This window comes from Apodemus sylvaticus, chromosome 18, assembly GCF_947179515.1.
Source record: "Apodemus sylvaticus chromosome 18, mApoSyl1.1, whole genome shotgun sequence".
Lineage (NCBI taxonomy): Eukaryota > Metazoa > Chordata > Mammalia > Rodentia > Muridae > Apodemus > Apodemus sylvaticus.
In genome coordinates, this window is record NC_067489.1 from 5,928,200 (window position 1) to 5,949,366 (window position 21,167).

General features: G+C 42.7%; 1 protein-coding gene across 2 annotated transcripts in view; it reads left to right on the plus strand.

The window, feature by feature from the left end:
• Nucleotides 1–1,313: 1,313 nt before the first annotated feature.
• Nucleotides 1,314–21,167, plus strand: part of Myo16 (myosin XVI) — a 366,311-nt gene continuing 346,457 nt past the window's right edge. Inside the window, exon 1 of one of the 2 annotated variants that reach the window (XM_052162641.1) lies at nt 1,314–1,569. In XM_052162641.1, the coding sequence (XP_052018601.1) occupies nt 1,344–1,569 (226 nt within the window). In that variant the 5' untranslated portion in view covers nt 1,314–1,343. The remainder of the gene's footprint in view (nt 1,570–21,167) is intronic. The other variant, XM_052162640.1, reaches the window with a different exon arrangement.

Consider the following 21,167-nt stretch of genomic DNA (forward strand, 5'->3'; position numbering starts at 1 on the left):
GAGACCGGCTATGGGTGACTTGGCACATTATGTATGTGTAAGAACAATGGACTGTAAAGGAACAGTGAAAGCAGGGGTCACACACAGCCTCTCCACAGTTTGTTCTTTCAACACGACATGGCAGATTCTTTTGATGACTTAGAGACACTGCCTGTGAGTTTTCTTCACATTAAGCATAACATTAGCCATATTTGGCACATGTGTAGTGAATGGTTAACTTGTTTTGGACTTTGGACATTCATACATTAAGGCAAAAAACATATATTTGTGTGTGGTCACACAGGCAGGTAACTTCAATACTCTAGGAGTTAAGGCAGGAGGATCATTAGATTTGAGGCCAGTTTGGGATATATGGCTAGTCTATACTAAATGCTGTCTTAAAGCATTAGTTTTTTGAAAAAAACAAACATCAAACAAACAAACAGAAAATGGTTTCAGTCCAGAGAGATGGCTTAGGAGTTGCCAAGCCTAATAAGCCAAGTTGAATCCCCAGAACCCATGTGGAAGGGGGAGAGAGTCAACTCCGGCCAACTGCTGTCTGGCCTCCACATGTTCACCCTGTCACAAACTCAACCACTTTACTCAAAGTCAATGAATGCCAACAATCAGAATGGATTTTGTTCATTTAAGAACAGCTAGACACTTAACTGAATATATGAGCCATATTTGATAATTCATAATGACAACTTTCTCTCCATCATAAATTTTAGCCACGTGTTAAATGTATTTGTGCAGTTTTGTCCCCTTGTGCTTCGGGTCATAGGACATAGTGAAAAAGTAAAGTGAATGCTCTAAATACCAGAATGAAGAGTTCAATTAGTCACCACAGCAACAAGACAATGACGATGATAGCCACAGTGCTATGCATAACTTTGAGATGATAAAAATAAATGTCTGTGTATACTGCAAAATCAGGAATGCAGTGAATATTTTAGAATTAGGGATGATGTAACCATTGCAGATTCAGAATACAGTATACAATTAAAAATACATTAAGAATTATAGAATCAAGAATGCAGTGGTAATGTGGATTTGGGAATACAGTAGGTACTATAGAATCAAGAATGCAATAAGATTTATAGAATCAGGAATGTAGCAGTCATAGAATCAGGAATACAGTGGACACTGCAGAGTCAGGAATGCAGTGGGCATGGCAGAAGCAAGAACGCAGTGGATTTGTAGTTTCGAGCATTGCAATGGACAATATAGACTCTAATGGCCAAGGACATTACTGTGTTGGTATGTGTATAGTGCTGACATGAAGTAAGAATATATCTACTGACTTTTATCTCTTCTTTATTTCAGGTTGCTACCAGCTATGTAATGTTTTTCGATCTCATGAGATGGAAATTGACCAGTGCTTGCTGGAGTCCCTCCCCTTGGGCCAGCGGCAGCGTCTAGTGAAGCGCATGCGCTGTGAGCAAATCAAAGCCTACTATGAGCGAGAGAAAGTGTTCCAGAAGCAGGAGGGGCCCCTGAAGAGAATCAAGCCCGGGAAGAGCCAGAAGGTCCGTTTCGGCCTGGCTGACATGATTCAGGATGCCATCATCCACCACCATGACAAAGAAGGTATGCCTTCTCCACAGAGATCCCGCGACCTATTTTTGTTTGCTTTTTGCCAGGGAGATAAGAAACCTTTAAAAAAGGATGTTTCTTCTGAGATATGAAATGGAATGTCATCTATCTCTTAAGTGATACGTGAAGAAAAGTAACTTTTTGGTGAAGTGTTTGTATATAGCTTGATAAAAGTACCTATTTAAAAGGCAGGAGAATTAAAATTGCACTTTCATTCTTAACAGGAAACATTCTTAGATCAGTGGTTCTTCTTAACCTATGGGTCCCAACCCCTTTGTGGGTTAAAAGACATTTTCACAGGGGTCAATTGTCAGATATCTTGCATATCAGATAGTTACTTTACAATTCATAAAGTAGCAAAATTATGGTTATGAAGTAGCAACAAAAACAATTATGGGTTGGGGAGGCAGGTGTCACCATGATATGAGGAACTGTATTACAGGGTCTCAGCATGAGGAAGGTCTTAGAAGAGGGCTATGACTTCTCTTCTCATTTTCCCCACACATCCACATGAATACAGGCAAAGTCAGTTGCCTCAAAATTTGCAGAGGGTTAAGACTCAATTTTTCTAAAACTCATTTCCTTGGCAGCTACTAAAACCTTCTAAAACTTTTCCTTGTCTTCATGCAGTGTGCGAATGGCCTCAGATCTTACATTTGAGCCATTGTCTGATTTTGTAACAGGATGGGGTCAAGTTTCAGTGCTCTCTGTGCTGGGGATCAGTTTCCCTGCACCATGTGTGCAGCCTGCAGGTTCTCCAGTGGCTTGTGAGCTTAGGAGTGTACTTGGGGAGGCTCTGTAGCATTCCATTGATCTCTGTGTCTATTTTATGTGGCTATATTAGGCTGCAGTGAGGCTTTGCAGTATTCCTGGAAGTCCTGCCAGATGTGGTCTTTTGTTCACAAAATGACTGTGGCCAATTCCTATTAAAAAATGGGGTACAGAGTTAAACAAAGAATTCTCACCTGAAGAACTTCGGATGGCGGAGAAGCATCTTAAAAAATGCTCAACTTCATTAGTCATTAGGGAAATGCAAATCAAAACAACCCTAAGATTTCATCTTACACCAGTCAGAATGGCTAAGATTAAAAATTCAGGAGACAGCAGGTGTTGGAGAGGGTGCGGAGAAAGAGGAACACTCCTCCACTGCTGGTGGGGTTGCAAATTGGTACAACCACTCTGGAAAGCAGTCTGGCGGTTCCTCCGAAAACTGGGCACCTCACTTCCAGAAGATCCTGCTATACCACTCCTGGGCATATACCCAGAGGATCCCCCACCATGTAATAAGGATACATGCTCTACTATGTTCATAGCAGCCCTATTTATAATTGCCAGATGCTGGAAAGAACCCAGGTATCCCTCAACAGAAGAGTGGATACAAAAAATGTGGTATATCTACACAATGGAGTACTATTCAGCCATTAGAAACAATGAATTCATGAAATTCTTAGGCAAATGGATGGAGCTAGAGAACATCATACTAGGTATGGGTTGAGGTAACCCAGACTCAAAAGGTGAATCATGGTATGCACTCACTAATAAGTGGTTATTAACCTAGAAAACTGGAATACCCAAAACATAATCCACACATCAAATGAGATACAAGAAGAAAGCAGGAGTGGTCCCTGGTTCTGGAAAGACTCAGTGAAACAGTATTTGGCAAAACCAGAACGGGGAACTGGGAAGGGGTGGGAGGGAGGACAGGGGAAGAGAAGGGGGCTTACGGGACTTTCGGGGAGTGGGGGGGGGCTAGAAAAGGGGAAATCATTTGAAATGTAAATAAATTATATTGAATAAAAAAATATTTAATATAAAAAAAAAGAAATGATCAACAATTAAAAAAAAAAAAAAACCTGCTTCCACAGTGACACACTTCTTCCAACAAGGCCACACCCTTAAACATGCCACTCCCTCTGAGTCAAGCATCCAAATCCATGAGTCTATGGGACAATTCCTACTCCTATGCCCATGTCTTAAGGACCCTGTCCTTTGTGGTCAGAGAAACCCTGGAATATTGGGATGAGTCAATAACCAACTTCGATGAGGGTTCAGAAGATGAAAATGTCAGTAGCTGTGCTGGCGTCGAAAATCATTTCAATGATATTTCAGATGAGAATGAGGTCATCCAAGTCTGAACCTGGACGGAGGCCAGACATATTAAATTATTATGAAGGATTTGTTTGTATTTTGTCCATGCCCTGAGACTTTGGCAGACTATATTTAAAGTTGATTGGCTCATTCATCTGTGAGAGGGAATGTCAAAGGAATCCAGTCTTCAGGCTGTGGCGTGGTGTCTCTGCTTCTAACCTGTTTCTCAATGAGAATAGGAAATTAAAAACACAAACAAAAGGCTCAAAAACTGGAATTTGATCAGAAAAAAAAAACTGTACCAAGTAGTGGCTAAGGAGGTCTTGGTTTCCGAAAAGACTGACATCAATAAAAAAAGCCACATCAGCTTCTCCAGACTGCTAGGGGACAGCTGTAGGACATCTTTATAATAAGCTAAATCCTGACTGTCACAGCTTCCAAGAGATGAGAGCCCTGGAAAACTTTCTTTTGGAGAGTTAGTTCCTCTGGGATCCCTGCTTATACAGGGCTACCCAGGAAGCTGTTTCTCAGGACTCAATCCAGAACACTCAGAAGTCATGGTGGAGTGGAAGACTGAGCTACCTACTCAGCCTGCGTAAGACCGTGGTGTAGACCGTGAGTACAGGGTTTACTGAAATGGAAGAAATGCAATAAAAACCTAGCCATGGAGACCGCTACCCAAAATTGAAAAGAAATCTGAAGCTGGGGTGGGGAACAAGCAACAGATGCTAAGGCTGGACTTCCTGTAAGTGGCCCCAGAGAGGGAAATGCACAGGATGGTGAGGATGATGTCTAAATGGTGGTGAAGAGCCCAGGATGTCAGAGATGCTGAGTATGTGAGATACCTGCTCCAAACAGCCAGCCCAGGTCAGATGTCCCATGGACTAGGGTGGCAAGGAGAGTTTAAAGGGCCCCGTGAATTTATTTCATAACCTGGTATATTCTAGATGCTGGGCACAAACTTAGTTTTCTGGGTTTCACTTTTTGGGGTTTTCTCCCTCCTAGATGTTCTCCTCTCTTCAGAAGGGGAACACTAGACTAACCACAACATCTAGGCAAATGTGACTTACAATTAATTTAACTGGGGCTGACTGCTAAGAGTGCATATGATTCTCAAAGGAGACATTGGACTTGAATTTCTGAAAAAGTTTGGAACTGAAGCTTTCAGGCATCTTAGAGATAGACTTCCTGGGATTTTCCTTATGAGTCAGCCTTGAGCTTTAGGGGCCATGGGCGAAACAAAACGCTATGGCTTGGACCTGAGATGCTCCTCACGGGCTCATTTCTTAACTGCTTTGTCTCCAGTTCTGTGTGGTTTGGGCAGGTGGTGGGATGCTTAGGAAGGAATGCCTCACAGAAGGAAGAAGTTCACATCTTCGTGCCACTGAATGTCACACGTGGGCCCCGTCCATTTTCCTTTAGCACATTCACAGACAAGGTAGGGTACTCTGCCCAAAGCTTTGGTCCAACCATGGGTGCAAACAAGTTGTCATAGAGTGTGACTTGTTTTAAGTTGTTTTGTCACAGTGACAGCACTGTAACTAACACAATGTAAATGAGGACTTCTTAGAGAAGCCAGTGGAGGTGTGTACACCTTGCTAGCCTCTGAAGCCAGTGTTTGGCTGGATCTAAGATGGACATCCTTCTCAATGTATTAGTCACAATTTGAAATGAAGGAGCTCAGAAATCCCAGGTTTTCTTTGTAGCTCACTGCAGAGGATATTTTCCTAACCTAATTTTATTTTTTCAACATATTCAATCTGAAAAATTCATGAATTTAGGAACGTATGCATTTCCAAGGCTTTCAGACAGGGATTGTGAATCTGTAGATAAGAGAGCTGTCAGCATGCCGAATGCCATGATGGCTATAATGAGACTCTCCGCCCTTCTATTTGGGTATCCCAGGGAAACTGCTCCTTGCTGAGATGTTCCTGCATCTTATTTAAATGTACATGCTTTTATATCTTTATGCAGAAGCAGAAGGTATGTGATCTGGTTGAGCTTGAGCAATCCTTGACTCTAATCCCATTTATACCAGAAAGGACAGTTGCTTGTGACTGAACCTGAATCTTCACATGATGCCCATAATGCTTCCCAGGGTGCTGTTCTCACCTGTAACTGGGCACCTAACAGCGCCTCCCCTCAGACTTTATACACAGAGTGCTATGAGGAACTGTGTTTCTTGGACTCTGGTTCATTCTTCCTGTTTGGTGCTCCCTAAGAATGTGGAGTAGAAGTTCAAAAACTTTTACCTTCTTCACCATCAACAGTTGCCATAGCAAATGTACATAGAACTGAAATCTTTAAGACTTATCCTTATGTTGGTGGAAAAGTAATGAAACAAATGCACACACACACACACACATACACACATGCACACATGTGTACACACACATGATTGCACACATACACACATACACACACATGCACGCACACATACACACATGCACACACACCTTAGATGAAGCATTCATACATCTTGAAAAATTATGTCTATGTGCTTAAAAGAAATTGAGTGGTGAAATAATAAATCAGAGACTAAAGCTCAGCTGTTTTGCACGTTATTCCCCTAAAGCCTTATATAACGATATTTTTCAGTCATTCATGCCACATCACCAGAACCATTCTTTTCCAAGCAGTTGTTAACAGGTGATAACCATTCTGTCACTGATGATCAGAAGGCAGGAAAGAATGTTTTCTCTTGAAAAGACCCATCTAAATAGACAGAGGAAAACCTCAGCACACAGCAAGTGTGCGGAAGGGAGTGAAGTCTGGAAGAGTGGCAGGGATAAGAAAACCTGCTTGGAGAATGTGGTTCTGGAGGGGGTTTCCCTTAACCCTTGCCTGCATTCTGACCCATGAGGAAAGCCTGCTGCAGTGGGCAGCAGAGCAGCCAAGCAACCACAGACACCAGAACAGACACAGCAGGTAGACATCTAGGGTGAGCTGGATGCGAGTGGAGCGGTGCGTTTTAATTAGAGTTTATTCTGGAAAGTTCCCCTCGTTTCTCTCCCCTCTGCATGTGACTTAACATTGTTCATTTAAGTAGGATGAGATTTCCAGGGACTTTCTTGGATCAGAAAGTTGGCGGAGCTATCACATGATTCCAAGTGGGACCTTGACATGCTACAAATCATTTTCATCAAAGAATAGTCTGGGCTATTTAGCTGTTGAGCGAGCTGAAGGGCAGATATGAACCACAAGCAAGTGCACCAGCTAAGGGTCTACTGATGTATTCTCAGCATTCAGAAGGCCTGGCATGGCTAGGATTGTTGCCATGGGAGTCAGGATGAGAGAGAATAGAAAAGTCATGACACAGGGAAGGTCATGTACTTGTCACGAGTATCCTAAGACCGTTCTCTGAAGGACAGCCAGGAATGGAGCAGACAAGGCTTACTCCTTGGTGCACCAGTGTATGGTATCAGTGACCATGAATGAAGTTGCAGGAATAGATAGTGTGGCCAGTGATGATGCTTCTAAGGAGAGCTTCCTGGAGGGGCTAAAGACCACTGTGCAGAAACATGGGGGTTGGGTGGGGACATCCAAGATGATGATGATATAATGGAGCTATCCCAGGATAATGATGAAATGGATGATGATGAAATGGAGATGTCCCAGGAGGAGGATGAAACACAAAGACCAGCATTCAGCAGAATGAATAGAGGGTATGTGAGGAGATGCAAGGGGAGGTTGTGAGATGCACATGAAAGGGCTCTGCCTGCTGTGTACATGGGTCCTGACACCAGTACAGAGGGTTGATCTCATGCCATTTAGAGCTTAAGAGATCAGCTGAAGTCGCATCCTGAATGGACGAAAGGACTCAGGCACTACAGCTGAGGAAGTGAGCAAGAAGGGTCTTGGGGAAGCTAGGCAGGGGAGGATATTGACTTGGACCAAAGTGGAATAAGAATGAAGTGAGAAACAAGCAGCTTATGTTTGAGGCCAACTGAGGAGGGGTGGAAGATTCAGAGTGACTGTCTATCGTGTAGGTGTCTCTTCTCTATTGCTGTGAGAACACGCTGCTGCACACTCAGTGGCTGGGAGAGCTTCAATATGCCATCTTCCCTGACATTTCTGTAGGGCAGAAGTCAGGTCTGGGCCTCAATGGGAGGACTGAAATTTGGGTTCCATAGGTGTTACTACTTTGTTTCCAACCCAATTCCCTGGTAAAAGAAAACTCAACTCAATCAGTTACACTTGATCTTAGCCAAAAGGCCGAGAAGCCTTTCTCAGCCTGCTTATCCTTTGAGTATAGGAAGGCCACTGATTTGCTTGAGTTGATTTTTATAACCTGCCACTTTGCTGAAGTTGTTTATCAGCTGTAGGAGTTCTCTAGGGAGTTTTTGGGTCACTTAGGTAGACTATCATATCATCTGCAAATAGTGATAGTTTGACTTCTTCCTTTCCAATTTGTATTCCTTTGACCTCCTTATGTTGTCTAATTGCTCTAGCTATAACTTCAAGTACTATATTGAAAAGATATGGAGAGAGAGGGTAGCCTTGTCTAGTCTTTGATTTTAACAGGATTGCTTCAAGTTTCTTTCCATTTAGTTTGATGTTGGCTACCAGTTTGCTGTATATTGCTTTTACTATGTTTAGGTATGGGCCTTGAATTCCTGTTCTTACCAAGACTTTTAGCAGGAAAGGATGCTGAATTTTGTCAAATGCTTTTTCAGCATCTAATGAAATGACCATGTGTTTTTTTTTTCCCTTTGGGTATGTTTATGTAGTGGATTGCATTGATGGATTATCTGAAGTGGGTGCAGATACTTTTCAGAGATGCCCGTGAGACTGGGGTGCTGATGGGGTTGATGCCTCCTCCCTGGGGCAGTGATGGGCAGGACAGGAGGCTGCAGTGGCTTTTAGTGGACTGTATTACACCTCATGAAGAACTTAGATATCAGCAAGCATCGGCAGGAAGCAGAAGAGCAGGGAGAAGAGAACCTGCAGGGTTATGAGTGCAGAATGGGGAGAAGCCTGGTCTCATGGCATTGCCTAGCAAGTGCAGGACCATGGGCTGAAAATACAAGAAGAAAAACTAATCAACTTTCGAAATGTTAGAACAGCTAAGTTCACCCTTAGAGTTAGTTGGTTTGGTGTGAAAGTTGAGGTATCAGAGGTGGTGGTGTGGGATTGGACCCACCCTTGTCCTGTTTGGTGCTGTCTTTTCCAGCAGCTTATTAAACTTCCTTTATTTGTAGAATCCCTGTAGAAAGGATCTCTTATAAGCATCATCAGTTAATAAAAATCCTATTGCAGTGAGCTGGAAATAGGCAGGGGAAAGGAGGCGAGATATTGGCAGGAAAAGAGAGGATTCTGGGAAACAGCGGTGGAATAAAAGGGAAGATTCGCCCAGGAAGATGTGACCAGATGGACACAGGGCACCTGAGCACAGTAGCCAGCCACAGGGCTGAATGTAGGCTCGAATACATGGGACATTTTAAGTTATGATCTAGTCAGAGGAGAGCCGAGCTGTATGGCCAAGGTATTTGTAAATATATTTTGAGTCTGAGTCTTATTTCTGGGAGCATGGGGCTGGAGGAAGAGTCAGAACCTAACTTCCAGAAATCCTTTATATACTGCTAGAGTCACATCCCCAAAGTACAGTTCTTGTAATGGCTTGCTGGGAAATTGATAACAGAAAACATGGTTTACCACCTCACAGTGTGGGAAGTTGGAAACTTGAGTGTGCGAGAGTGTAGTCCTTCTGCAGACTGGGGGAAAGCCAGTCTCCAGGTTCCTGCCAGCCACCTGAGTACAGACAAGCCTGGGACCTTGGCGCGCTCTTGACTCTCTTTGTCTCTCTGTCTGTCTGCCTCTTTCTGTCTCTCTGTCTGTCTGTGTCTCTCTGTCCCTCTCTTTCTGTCTCTCTTTATTTGTCTCTCTGTCTCTGTCTGCCTTTCTCTGTCTCTGTCTTTCTCTCTGTCCCTGTTGTTTCTCTTCTCTCTGTGTCTGTCTCTGTCTCTCTGTCTCCATGTCTCTATTTGTCTGTCTCTGTTTATCTCTCTGCCTCTCTGTCTCTCTGTCCCTGTTTCTCTTCTCTCTATGTCTGTCTCTGTCTGTCTCTGTGTCTCTGTCTCTCTGCCTCTGTCTATCTCTGTCTGTCTGTCTCTGTCTCTCTGTCTGTCTCTCTCTGTTTGTCTCTGTCTCTCTTCTCTCTGTGTCTGTCTCTCTGTCTCTGTCTCTATGTCTCTGTCTGTCTCTCTGTCTGTCTCTCTGTCTCTCTCTCTCTCTCTCTCTCCACTTTTGTTATGTTTTATCATTCTTTTCTGGGTTTGAATGTCCTGGCTCTGCAGATCCATCCCTGGATCAACGGGACAAGATCCACGCTATCCCTGGAAGACTCTTCATGGCTTCATCACTGCAAGTCTTCTGTGACCAGATTCTGGTCACAGTTCTAGGTGGATGTGCAAATCCAGCACAGTACCTCTTAGGGTGATTTAAGGGCTAAATGGGACATGACTGGCATACAGCATCTGAGAAACATCAATGCAAAAGTGACGTGATCATTGCCTTTATCCCATTTCCAAGGGGACCTAGCAATCCAGCTTCTCATTAATTCGCACTTATAACAACTCTGAGCTCTGTGTCTGCTTCAGCCTTTCTCCATATAATACAAATTCATTATGATTTATAGCATGATTGTGCACGACATTCTTAAAGCCCCGCTCCCGTTTCCACACTCACAGTGAGTTTATCACACCCTGAAATCAGACAGCAGCCAAGGTCATTATCCACGGCTTACTGCTCCAACTCTATCTGTAAATTCCTCTTAAAGCGGCAGAGCAGTTACTACTTAACATGCATACACAGTAGGGATAGCTGACAGATGCCATTTGACGGTGAATGCAGGGACCTTAGAGCTCTAGAAACTACTGTGGGAGAGATATCCCTCAGCACACTGTTTACAGGTATGAAGAGGGAACATGGACTACCTTGTCCAAGGACGCTCTGGTCCTAAGGTGTAGAATCAGGATCAGCACCTCACTCTGCCCAGTTCAGAATTCAGAGTTCAGATCCCAGTCCCAGCCCCTAATGATACTGCTATACAGTACTTCCATGAATACCTGCCCTTCCACTGAGTCACTGTGTTCAAACCCTTTCCTTTCTGCCTTCAGAGGATGGGATGTATTGGTGATTCCTGTGTCACTGTGACCAGATACTAGAGAGTTGCAACTCAAAAGAAGAAACCTCTATCTGACCATGAGGCATAGGTAGGAGCCCATCATGGCACGGAGGAGGGAAGTTCATACCGCAAGGGACAGGAAACAAATAAAAGGAATGCTGAAAGGGCCAGATACAGCAACCATGGATGCACCTCCTGGGGACCCGCTACTTCCAGTTATGCCCCAATCACTAGTTCCTGTCACCTTCATCCAAATGTCAAAATATGAATCTCTCAGGTGAGGTCAGAGTTCTGATTGCTTCCTAGCTGTCAGCCAGATCTTCAGTGTGCAGGTGTCTTAGTCAGGGTTTCTATTCCTGCACAAACATCATGACCAAAAAGCAAATTGGGGAGGAAAGGGTTTATTCAGCTTACACTTCCCCACTGCTGTTCATCACCAAAGGAAGTCAGGACTGGAACTCAAGCGGGTCAGGAAGCAGGAGCTGATGCAGAGGCCATGGAGGGATAGTTCTTAACTGGTTTGCTTACCCTGGCTTGCTCAGCCTGCTCTCTTATAGAATCCAAGACTACCAGGCTAGGGATGGCGCCACCCACAAGAGGCCCTGCTCCTTGATCACGAATTGAGAAATTGCCTTACAGCTGGATCTCATGGAGGCATTTCCTCAAGGGAGGCTCCTTTTTCTGTGATAACTCCAACTTGTGTCAAGTTGACACACACAACCAGCCAGTACAACAGGTCTGTGAGGGACATTTTATGTTAAGTCCACAGCAGATAGTCTGAGATTTATGAAGCCTTCCACATCAGATAGATTTTTAATGGACAGTATAATGATGCACACATATGCATATGACCCATTCTTAATCTCGTCCCAGTTATTATGCCACAGCTAGTCAAGTTACGTCTGTGAGGCAGGCAGTTAGAATACTGGCCACTTTGCTGAATGCTCATTGAGTATGTGAGACACTAAACCATGTGTTGACTTCAGGCAGAACCCTTCAGAATTTAAATGCCCTTAATCACCAACTCCTTGTGATTTTATATCTCATGACTGGGCACCTTCAATTAGGTAGCAGCTGTTGCCTGTTAGCAGGAAGCACCCAGTTCACTGAACAGAACAATGTAAATCCAGCAGCTGCCCAGACTGCCCTGCTAGTCCTAGGTGTGAATGCCATCCACAGAGAAGCACAGGCCTCTGACACAGAAGCTCGCATGGAGAAGACTCTGGAAGGAAGGCTGTTGCTCTGTCTCCAGCTTCTTCTCCCAGCACACCCCATCCCTGGCTGAGCTAATGTCTGTCTGCTGTGTATTAGTTAGCAGTTAAGTGGATGGCCACCATATTGGTAAAGTTGTCCCCATGCTCACTCAGCTCGGGCATGCTGCCCACTCTGAAATGTGAACAATGAACATCATAACCTATAGTAATGAAAATATGTTCTCTCATATTTCCTCCTAAAAGGGCAATATGTGAGAATTTCATATTACTTAAACCTAACTCTCTTGGGGAAATTCTGCAAAAGGTCTGTGTCCAGGGTAGTCATCAAGATCTGGGTTCTAGGACCACTCTTCTTTCTAGAGCACTCCCCATCAATCACACAGGTGGATCCTGTGCTGAGCCTTCTCAGTCTGGTCACTGTTCTCAAGGTGGCAGTGGCCCATTTCAGTAGGTGGCTAATCCTGAGAAAGAACTCTCCCTTCCCTTGGAAGCCTGCTGCCATAGTTCCTGGTACAAATGAGATCTCTGATTTCTGGTACTCTACACACTGAGGTTGTGTTATACTCGAAACTGGAAAAAAGAAGCAAACACTTTAGTGAATGATTGCACTTGCTCAGGCCAGATCCACCAAGTTTCAGATGGCTTTGCCTTTGGTGGGTAAGCATAGAGCTTAGATTCTCTGCACTCAAATACTCTACAAGAAAAGGAAAGAGTGGCTGGTAATGTCATGGGAAGAGGTGCAGTCATCAGCGGCCTGTACTGCTGGGTAGTTTAGATGCTTAGCTGCCAATCTGCAGCCTGCATTGGCTTCTGAACGTCTATAGTACGTGAAAAAATGAGCTGTTTTACATGGAGGGTAGAGATGTGCCATTTGTAAGACCACAGAACCATGTAGTGCATACACCCTATACAGACCGGAATGTATTTGCAGAGTATGTCCTGCGTGGAGTCAGTACACAGAGAGTTTCTAGGAATGGACTGTGTGGATGCTTATATCTGAAACAGCATCTGCCCGCAGCACTAAAACTGGTCTCCTCAAAGCCATTGTCCTAACTCCGGATCATCCAAAGTCCAGGTCTATGGCAGCAGGGTTTGGTGTTTTCTAAAGTGACAAGAAAGCAGAGCCAGGACGCCTTGCCTATTGTTACCCTGCATAACCAGAAGGCCCCTTAAGTATCTGTGGGTCCTCTTACACCTGCCTCTGGAACACATTCTTCTCCACAGTTTCACCTGTTCCTGACTTGTTGCTAAGTTCAAGAAAATTGCAAAAAAAAAAAGGCCTTTTATTTTTTGTTTGCTTGTATTTCTGTGCATGTGTGGTATGCATTGCACATGCAGAAGTGAGCATGGATCCCTTGGGGCTGGAGTCACAGGGCTCTGTGGCACTCCTGGCTTGCTACGTGGATCTGGAGGGTTACAATCTGGGCTTCATGATCTCACAAGCATCCCTTAACCATATTTCAAGTTCCTAGAGAATGTTTTATCCCACAATTCACCTTCAAGTAGCATTGACCTCACTGCCATTTCTTGCTTTTTGGCTTGGTCCTCTTCAATGGATCGCTTCCTGATGCTTACCCCCAGCTAGTCTTGGCAGCCTGGTCCCCTGTGCATTCCACCTCACAGGACCTGTATTTGTATATTTTAACAGTGGTGACAAAGCACTGCAGTTTAGGGAGCTTATACAGAAGATAATGTCATCCCCTGACTCTGAAAGTTGGAAGTACCAGAGTCCTGGACCAGTGAATTCGCTTCCCCAAGGACTTCCTTCCAACTTACTGACCCATCACCTCAAATAAGGACATCAGTCAGACTGGACTTGGGACCTACTCTTATAACCTGCTATAACCTTCACTACCTAGTTTAGAGTCCTATTGCCAAAGAGTCCCATTGAGTTAGGGTTTTAACATAAAATTTGATGGGAGACACCACTAAATTTTTCCCTCTATCTTGCTGTACCAAAAATTCAGATCCTGTGAGAGGCTTCAAGTCACAGCATATGTGGTACCCATTTCATCACCCACATCTCTACCTTCTCCTACAGTGTCACCTACAACCCCACCTTCTACAGTGTCACCTACAACCCCACCTTCTCCTACAGTGTCACCTACATCCCTTCTTTCTAGTACAATGTCAATTACAACCCTGTTTTCTCCTACAGTGTCACCTCAATACTACCCCCCCACACACACACATACACACACACACACACACACACACACACACACATACACATACACACACAGCCTTATATTTAATATGCCTTAATTAGCTCAATGGCTGGGCCATTGAAACCTCCACATTGCTAACGCCTCCTCTCAGACACTCCTAAGTTATTAATTTCTTTTTTTTTTTTTTTTGAGACAGGGTTTCTCTGTGTAGCCCTGGCTGTCCCGGAACTCACTCTGTAGACCAGGCTGGCCTTGAACTCAGAAATCTGCCTGCCTCTGCCTCCCAAGTGCTGGGACTAAAGGCGTGTGCCACGACCACCTGGAGAGTTATTGATTTCTAAAATCTGTTTTCCATCCTTGCTACACTAGACCCAGTGGAGGGGCCCTGGAGTTGCTCTTCCCTGGCTCTTACATGATTAGTACTCTGTCTTCTGCAGCTCTCAAGCCTGCATCTTATTCCTTTCCTGGTACAGCTCATCCATGCAGATATACATATATTCATACCTACACATGAGCATAATTGAATAAATAGTCCTGTGTGATGGCACATGCCTTTAATCCAGGCACTTAGAAAGATGTAGATGTATTTCTGTGAGTATAAGGCCAACCTACTCCAGACCAGCCAGAGTTATGCAGCAATACTATCTTAAATAAATCTTCAGTATCAGTCTCTCTCTCTGTGTGTGTGTGTGTGTGTGTGTGTGTGTGTGTGTGATATGTGCCTGCATGCTCATAACATGTCACAGTACAAGTGTAGAAGTCAGAGCAAAGCTCTGTGGAGTCTGTTCTCACCTTCTGCCTTATGACATGGGTTTCAAGGATTGAACTCACGTCCTCAGACTGGCAGCCACCTCAGACTGGCAGCCATCTCTCTAGCCCTAAATCCTCACACAGGTCACTGTACTTTGTCCTTATTAATCCCATGCTCCCCTCCCCCATCACTCCTGCCTCTCTCTTGCTTCCCTTTCTCCTTCCAAATTGTCTTCCCTTCTGATGTCATTGGAATGTGGTCCAGTACCCTCTCTTGTCACCTCTTCCCTTTCATGGCCCCGTCTCTATGTGCTGTTTTACAAACACACATAGGCATACCCACATGCTCATATACAAATGTCTGTCCTAGAAAGCACATTGTATTGCTCTGCATCTAGATATTTGGGTATTGCGGTCATTTCCAGGCCCATCTGTTTTTCTGCCAGGAAATGATTTCACTCTTCTTTATGGTTGAAAAAGCTTTCGCTGTGTGTGTGAAACAGATTTTCTTTATCTAATCATCTATTGACAGCTGGTGTGGTGCTATTTCTTAGCTCTTGCTGATAGGAAATCAATAAAGGTGAATATGCAGAAATCTCTGAGGTATGTTGACCTGGAGTTCTGCAGATATATACCTCAGGAGTGAGATAGCCCAGTCATGGCAGGTGGACTCTCACTGTTGAGTGCCCACCACACTGACTTCCATGACAGAGTTGGTTACACCCCATAGCAACATAAGATTTACAGCTGTGCCCACAGTTATTTTATCCACGAATATAGGATCCACTTGTCATGTTGACCTCATGGTACTCATCACCAACACCTTCCTGCCAAGTTACTCTGATGTGGGATAATGTCAACAGTCATTCTCCATCCCGGTGTGACACAGCCTGATGCAGGCCCCTAGAAGAGCATCCTCTTCCCTCACCCCTCCTTCCTCTCATTGCGGGAACCTGTAGGTTCCTATAACAGAAGCTACTGACTTAACTGACATTTTGGAGAGATAAAAAAACAAAAACCAAAAATAAAAAAAAATAAATCAAATACTCAAACACTCATAGGAACATTTGTAAGTAAGAAGTCTTTGACTGGTGGACAAATAGATTTCTGTGGAACTAATGTAGAATATAAGATGCTAACCACAGCTGTGGAGTTTTAGGAGACAGCTTTTAATACCTCAGGGAAATATACAAAATTACTCTATTAAATAACTATTTACTTCTTATTCAAATACAATGGATAATACAAACACAGTTGATTTTATGTCAATTCAAAAATTCTTTTTTTTTCTGTTGTAACTTCTTCTTTTTTTCTTTTTTTTTTATTCGATATAATTTATTTACATTTCAAATGATTTCCCCTTTTCTAGCCCCCCACTCCCCGAAAGTCCCATAAGCCCCCTTCTCTTCCCCTGTCCTCCCACCCACCCCTTCCCAGTTCCCCGTTCTGGTTTTGCCGAATACTGTTTCACTGAGTCTTTCCAGAACCAGGGGCCACTCCGCCTTTCTTCTTGTACCTCATTTGATGTGTGGATTATGTTTTGGGTATTCCAGTTTTCTAGGTTAATAACCACTTATTAGTGAGTGCATACCATGATTCACCTTTTGAGTCTGGGTTACCTCACTTAGTATGATGTTCTCTAGCTCCATCCATTTGCCTAAGAATTTCATGAATTCATTGTTTCTAATGGCTGAATAGTACTCCATTGTGTAGATATACCACATTTTTTGTATCCACTCTTCTGTTGAGGGATACCTGGGTTCTTTCCAGCATCTGGCAATTATAAATAGGGCTGCTATGAACATAGTAGAGCATGTATCCTTATTACATGGTGGGGAATCCTCTGGGTATATGCCCAGGAGTGGTATAGCAGGATCTTCTGGAAGTGAGTTGCCCATTTTTTGGAGGAACCGCCAGAATGATTTCCAGAGTGGTTGTACCAATTTGCAACCCCACCAGCAGTGGAGGAGTGTTCCTCTTTCTCCACATCCTCTCCAACACCTGCTGTCTCCTGAATTTTTAATCTTAGCCATGCTGACTGGTGTAAGATGAAATCTTAGTGTTGTTTTGATTTGCATTTCCCTAATGATTAATGAAGTTGAGCATTTTTTAAGATGCTTCTCCGCCATCCGAATTTCTTCAGGTGAGAATTCCTTGTTTAACTCTGTACCCCATTTTTTAATAGGGTTGTTCAGTTTTCTGGAGTCTAACTTCTTGAGTTCTTTAAATATATTGGATATTAGCCCTCTATCTGATGTAGGATTTGTGAAGATCTTTTTCCCAATTTGTTGGTTGCCGATTTGTCCTCTTGGTGGTGTCCTTTGCCTTACAGAAACGTTGTAATTTTATGAGGTCCCATTTGTCAATTCTTGCTCTTAGAGCATACGCTATTGGTTTTCTGTTCAGAAACTTTCCCCCTGTACCGATGAATCAATTCGCATTCTTCTGCATGCTGACCTCCAGTTGAACCAGCACCATTTGTTGAAAAGGCTATCTTTTTTCCATTGGATGTTTTCAGCCTCTTTGTCGAGGATCAAGTGGCCATAGGTGTGTGGGTTCATTTCTGGATCTTCAATCCTGTTCCATTGATCCTCCTGCCTGTCACTGTACCAATACCATGCAGTTTTTAACACTATTGCTCTGTAGTATTGCTTGAGGTCAGGGATACTGATTCCCCCAGATTTTCTTTTGTTGCTGAGAATAGTTTTAGCTATCCTGGGTTTTTTGTTGTTCCAGATGAATTTGATAATTGCTCTTTCTAACTCTGTGAAGAATTGAGTTGGGATTTTGATGGGTATTGCATTGAATCTGTATATTGCTTTTGGCAAAATGGCCATTTTAACTATATTGATTCTACCGATCCATGAGCATGGGAGTTTTTCCCATTTTTTGAGGTCTTCTTCCATTTCCTTCTTCAGAGTCTTGAAGTTCTTGTCATAAAGATCTTTCACATGTTTGGTAAGAGTCACCCCAAGATACTTTATACTGTTTGTGGCTATTGTGAAGGGGGTCATTTCCCTAATTTCTTTCTCAGCCTGCTTATCCTTTGAGTATAGGAAGGCCACTGATTTGCTTGTGTTGATTTTATAACCTGCCACTTTGCTGAAGTCGTTTATCAGCTGTAGGAGCTCTCTAGTGGAGTTTTTTGGGTCACTTAGGTAGACTATCATGTCGTCTGCAAATAATGATAGTTTGACTTCTTCCTTTCCAATTTGTATCCCTTTGACCTCCTTATGTTGTGGAATTGCCTGAGCTAGTACCTCAAGTACAATATTGAAAAGATAAGGAGAAAGGGGGCAGCCTTGTCTGGTCCCTGATTTCAGTGGGATTGCTTCAAGTTTCTCTCCATTTACTTTGATGCTGGCTACCGGTTTGCTATATATTGCTTTTACTATGTTTAGGTATGGGCCTCGAATTCCTGTTCTCTCCAAGACTTTAAGCATGAAAGGATGCTGAATTTTGTCAAATGCTTTTTCAGCATCCAATGAAATGACCATGTGGTTTTGTTCTTTGAGTTTGTTTATGTAGTGGATTGTATTGATGGATTTCCGTATATTGAACCAACCCTGCATTCCCAGGATAAAGCCTACTTGATCATGGTGGATGATCGTTTTGATGTGTTCTTGGATTCGGTTGGCAAGAATTTTATTGAGTATTTTTGCATCGATGCTCATAAGGGAAATTGGTCTGAAGTTCTCTTTCTTTGTTGGATCTTTGTGTGGCTTTGGTATCAGCGTAATTGCGGCTTCGTAGAAGGAATTGGGTAGTGTTCCTTCTGTTTCTATTTTGTGGAATAGTTTGAGGAGTATTGGTCTTAAGTCTTCTTTGAAGGTCTGATAGAATTCTGCACTGAAACCATCTGGTCCTGTGCTTTTTTTGGTTGGAAGACTTTCTATGACTCCTTCTATTTCTTTAGGCATTATGGGACTGTTTAGATGGTCTAGTTGGTCCTGATTTAATTTTGGTATTTGGTATCTGTCAAGGAAATTGTCCATTTCCTCCAGATTCTCCAGTTTTGTTGAGTACAGTCTCTTGTAGTAGGATCTGATGATTTTTTGGATTTCCTCAGTTTCCGTTGTTATATCTCCCTTTTCATTTCTAAGTTTGTTAATTTGGATACTTTCTCTGTGCCCTTTGGTCAGTCTGGCTAAGGGTTTATCTATCTTGTTGATTTTCTCAAAGAACCAGCTCCTGGTTTTGTTGATTTTTTGTATGGTTCTCTTTGTTTCTACTTGATTGATTTTGGCCCTGAGTTTGATGATTTCCTGCCTTCTACTACTCCTGGGTGAAATAGCTTCTTTTTGTTCCAGGGCTTTCAGGTGTGTCATTAAGCTGGTAAGGTATGCTATCTCCATTTTCTTTTTGGAGGCACTCAGGGTTATGAGTTTTCCTCTTAGCACTGCTTTCATTGTGTCCCATAGATTTGGGTATGTTGTGTTTTCATTTTCATTGTGTTCTAAAAAGTCCTTAATTTCTTTCTTTATTTCTTCCTTGAGCAAGGTATCATTGAGTAGAGTATTGTTCAGTTTCCACGTGTATGTGGGTTTTCTGTTGTTTCTGTTGCTATTGAAGACCACTTTTACTCCATAGTGATCAGATAGGAGGCATGGGAGTAGTTTGATCTTCTTATATTTGTTGAGGTCTGTCTTGTGACCAATTATATGGTCGATTTTGGAGAAGGTACCATGAGTTGCTGAGAAAAAGGTATATTCTTTTGTTTTAGGATAGAATGTTCTATATATATCTGTTAAATCTAATTGGTCCAAAGCTTCAATTAGTTTCATTGTGTCCCTGTTTAGTTTCTGTTTTCCTGATCGGTCCATTGAGGAAAGTGCAGTGTTGAAGTCACCCACAATTATTGTGTTAGGTGCAATGTGTGCTTTGAGTTTTAATAAAGTTTCTTTTACGAAAGAGGGTGCCCTTGCATTTGGAGCATAGATGTTCAGGATTGAGAGTTCTTCTTGTTGTATTTTTCCTTTGACCAGCAAGAAGTGTCCCTCAGAGTCTCTTTTGATGACTTTGGGTTGAAAGTCAATTTTATCTGATATTAAAATGGCTACTCCAGCTTGTTTCCTGAGACCATTTGCTTGTAAAATTGTCTTCCATCCTTTTACTCTAAGGTAGTGTTTGTCTTTGACCCTGAGGTGTGTTTCCTGTAAGCAGCAAAATGTAGGGTCCTGTTTACGTATCCAGTCAGTTAGTCTGTGTCTTTTTATTGGGGCATTAAGTCCATTGATGTTAAGAGATATTAAGGAATAGTGATTGTTACTTCCTATCATTTTTGACGTTATTTTTTAAATTTGATTGCTTAACTTCTTTTGGGTTTGATGAAAGGTTACTATCTTGCTTTTTCCAGGGTGAAGTTTCCCTCCTTGTATTGGTGTTGTCCTCCTATTATCCTTTGTAGGGCTGGGTTTGTGGATAGATATTGGGTAAACTTGGTTTTGTCGTGAAATATCTTAGTTTCTCCATCTATGGTGATTGAGAGTTTTGCTGGATATAGTAGTTTTGGTTGGCATTTGTGTTCTCTTAGAGTCTGCATGAGATCTGCCTAGGACCTTCTAGCCTTCATAGTCTCAGGTGAAAAGTCTGCTGTGATTCTGATAGGTCTTCCTTTATATGTTACTTGGCCTTTTTCTCTTACTGCCTTTAATATTCTTCCTTTGTTTAGAACATTTGGTGTTTTGATTATTATGTGACGGGAAGTATTTCTGTTCTGGTCCAGTCTGTTTGGAGTTCTGTAGGCTTCTTGTATATTCATGGGCATCTCTCTCTTTAGGTTAGGGAAGTTTTCTTCCATAATTTTATTGAAGATATTTGCTGGCCCTTTAAGTTGTAAATCTTCGCACTCATCTATGCCTATAATCCTTAGGTTTGGTCTTCTCATTGTGTCCTGGATTTCCTGGATATTTTGGGTTACAAGCTTTTTGCATTTTGCATTTTCTTTAACTGTTGAGTCCATGGTTTCTATGGAATCTTCAGAATCTGAGATTCTTTCTTCTATTTCTTGTATTCTGTTGTTGATATTTGCATCTCTATCCCCTGATTTCTTCTCCAAAGTTGTCTCCCTTTGAGTTTTCTTAGTTGTTTCTACTTCTGATTTTAGATCCTGGATGGTTTTGCTTAGCTCCTTCACTTGCTTGTTTGTGCTTTCCTGTAATTCTTTAAGAGATTTTTGTGTTTCCTCTTTCATGACCTCAGCCTGTTGACCAAAGTTCTCCTGTATTTCTTTAAGTGTTTTTTGTG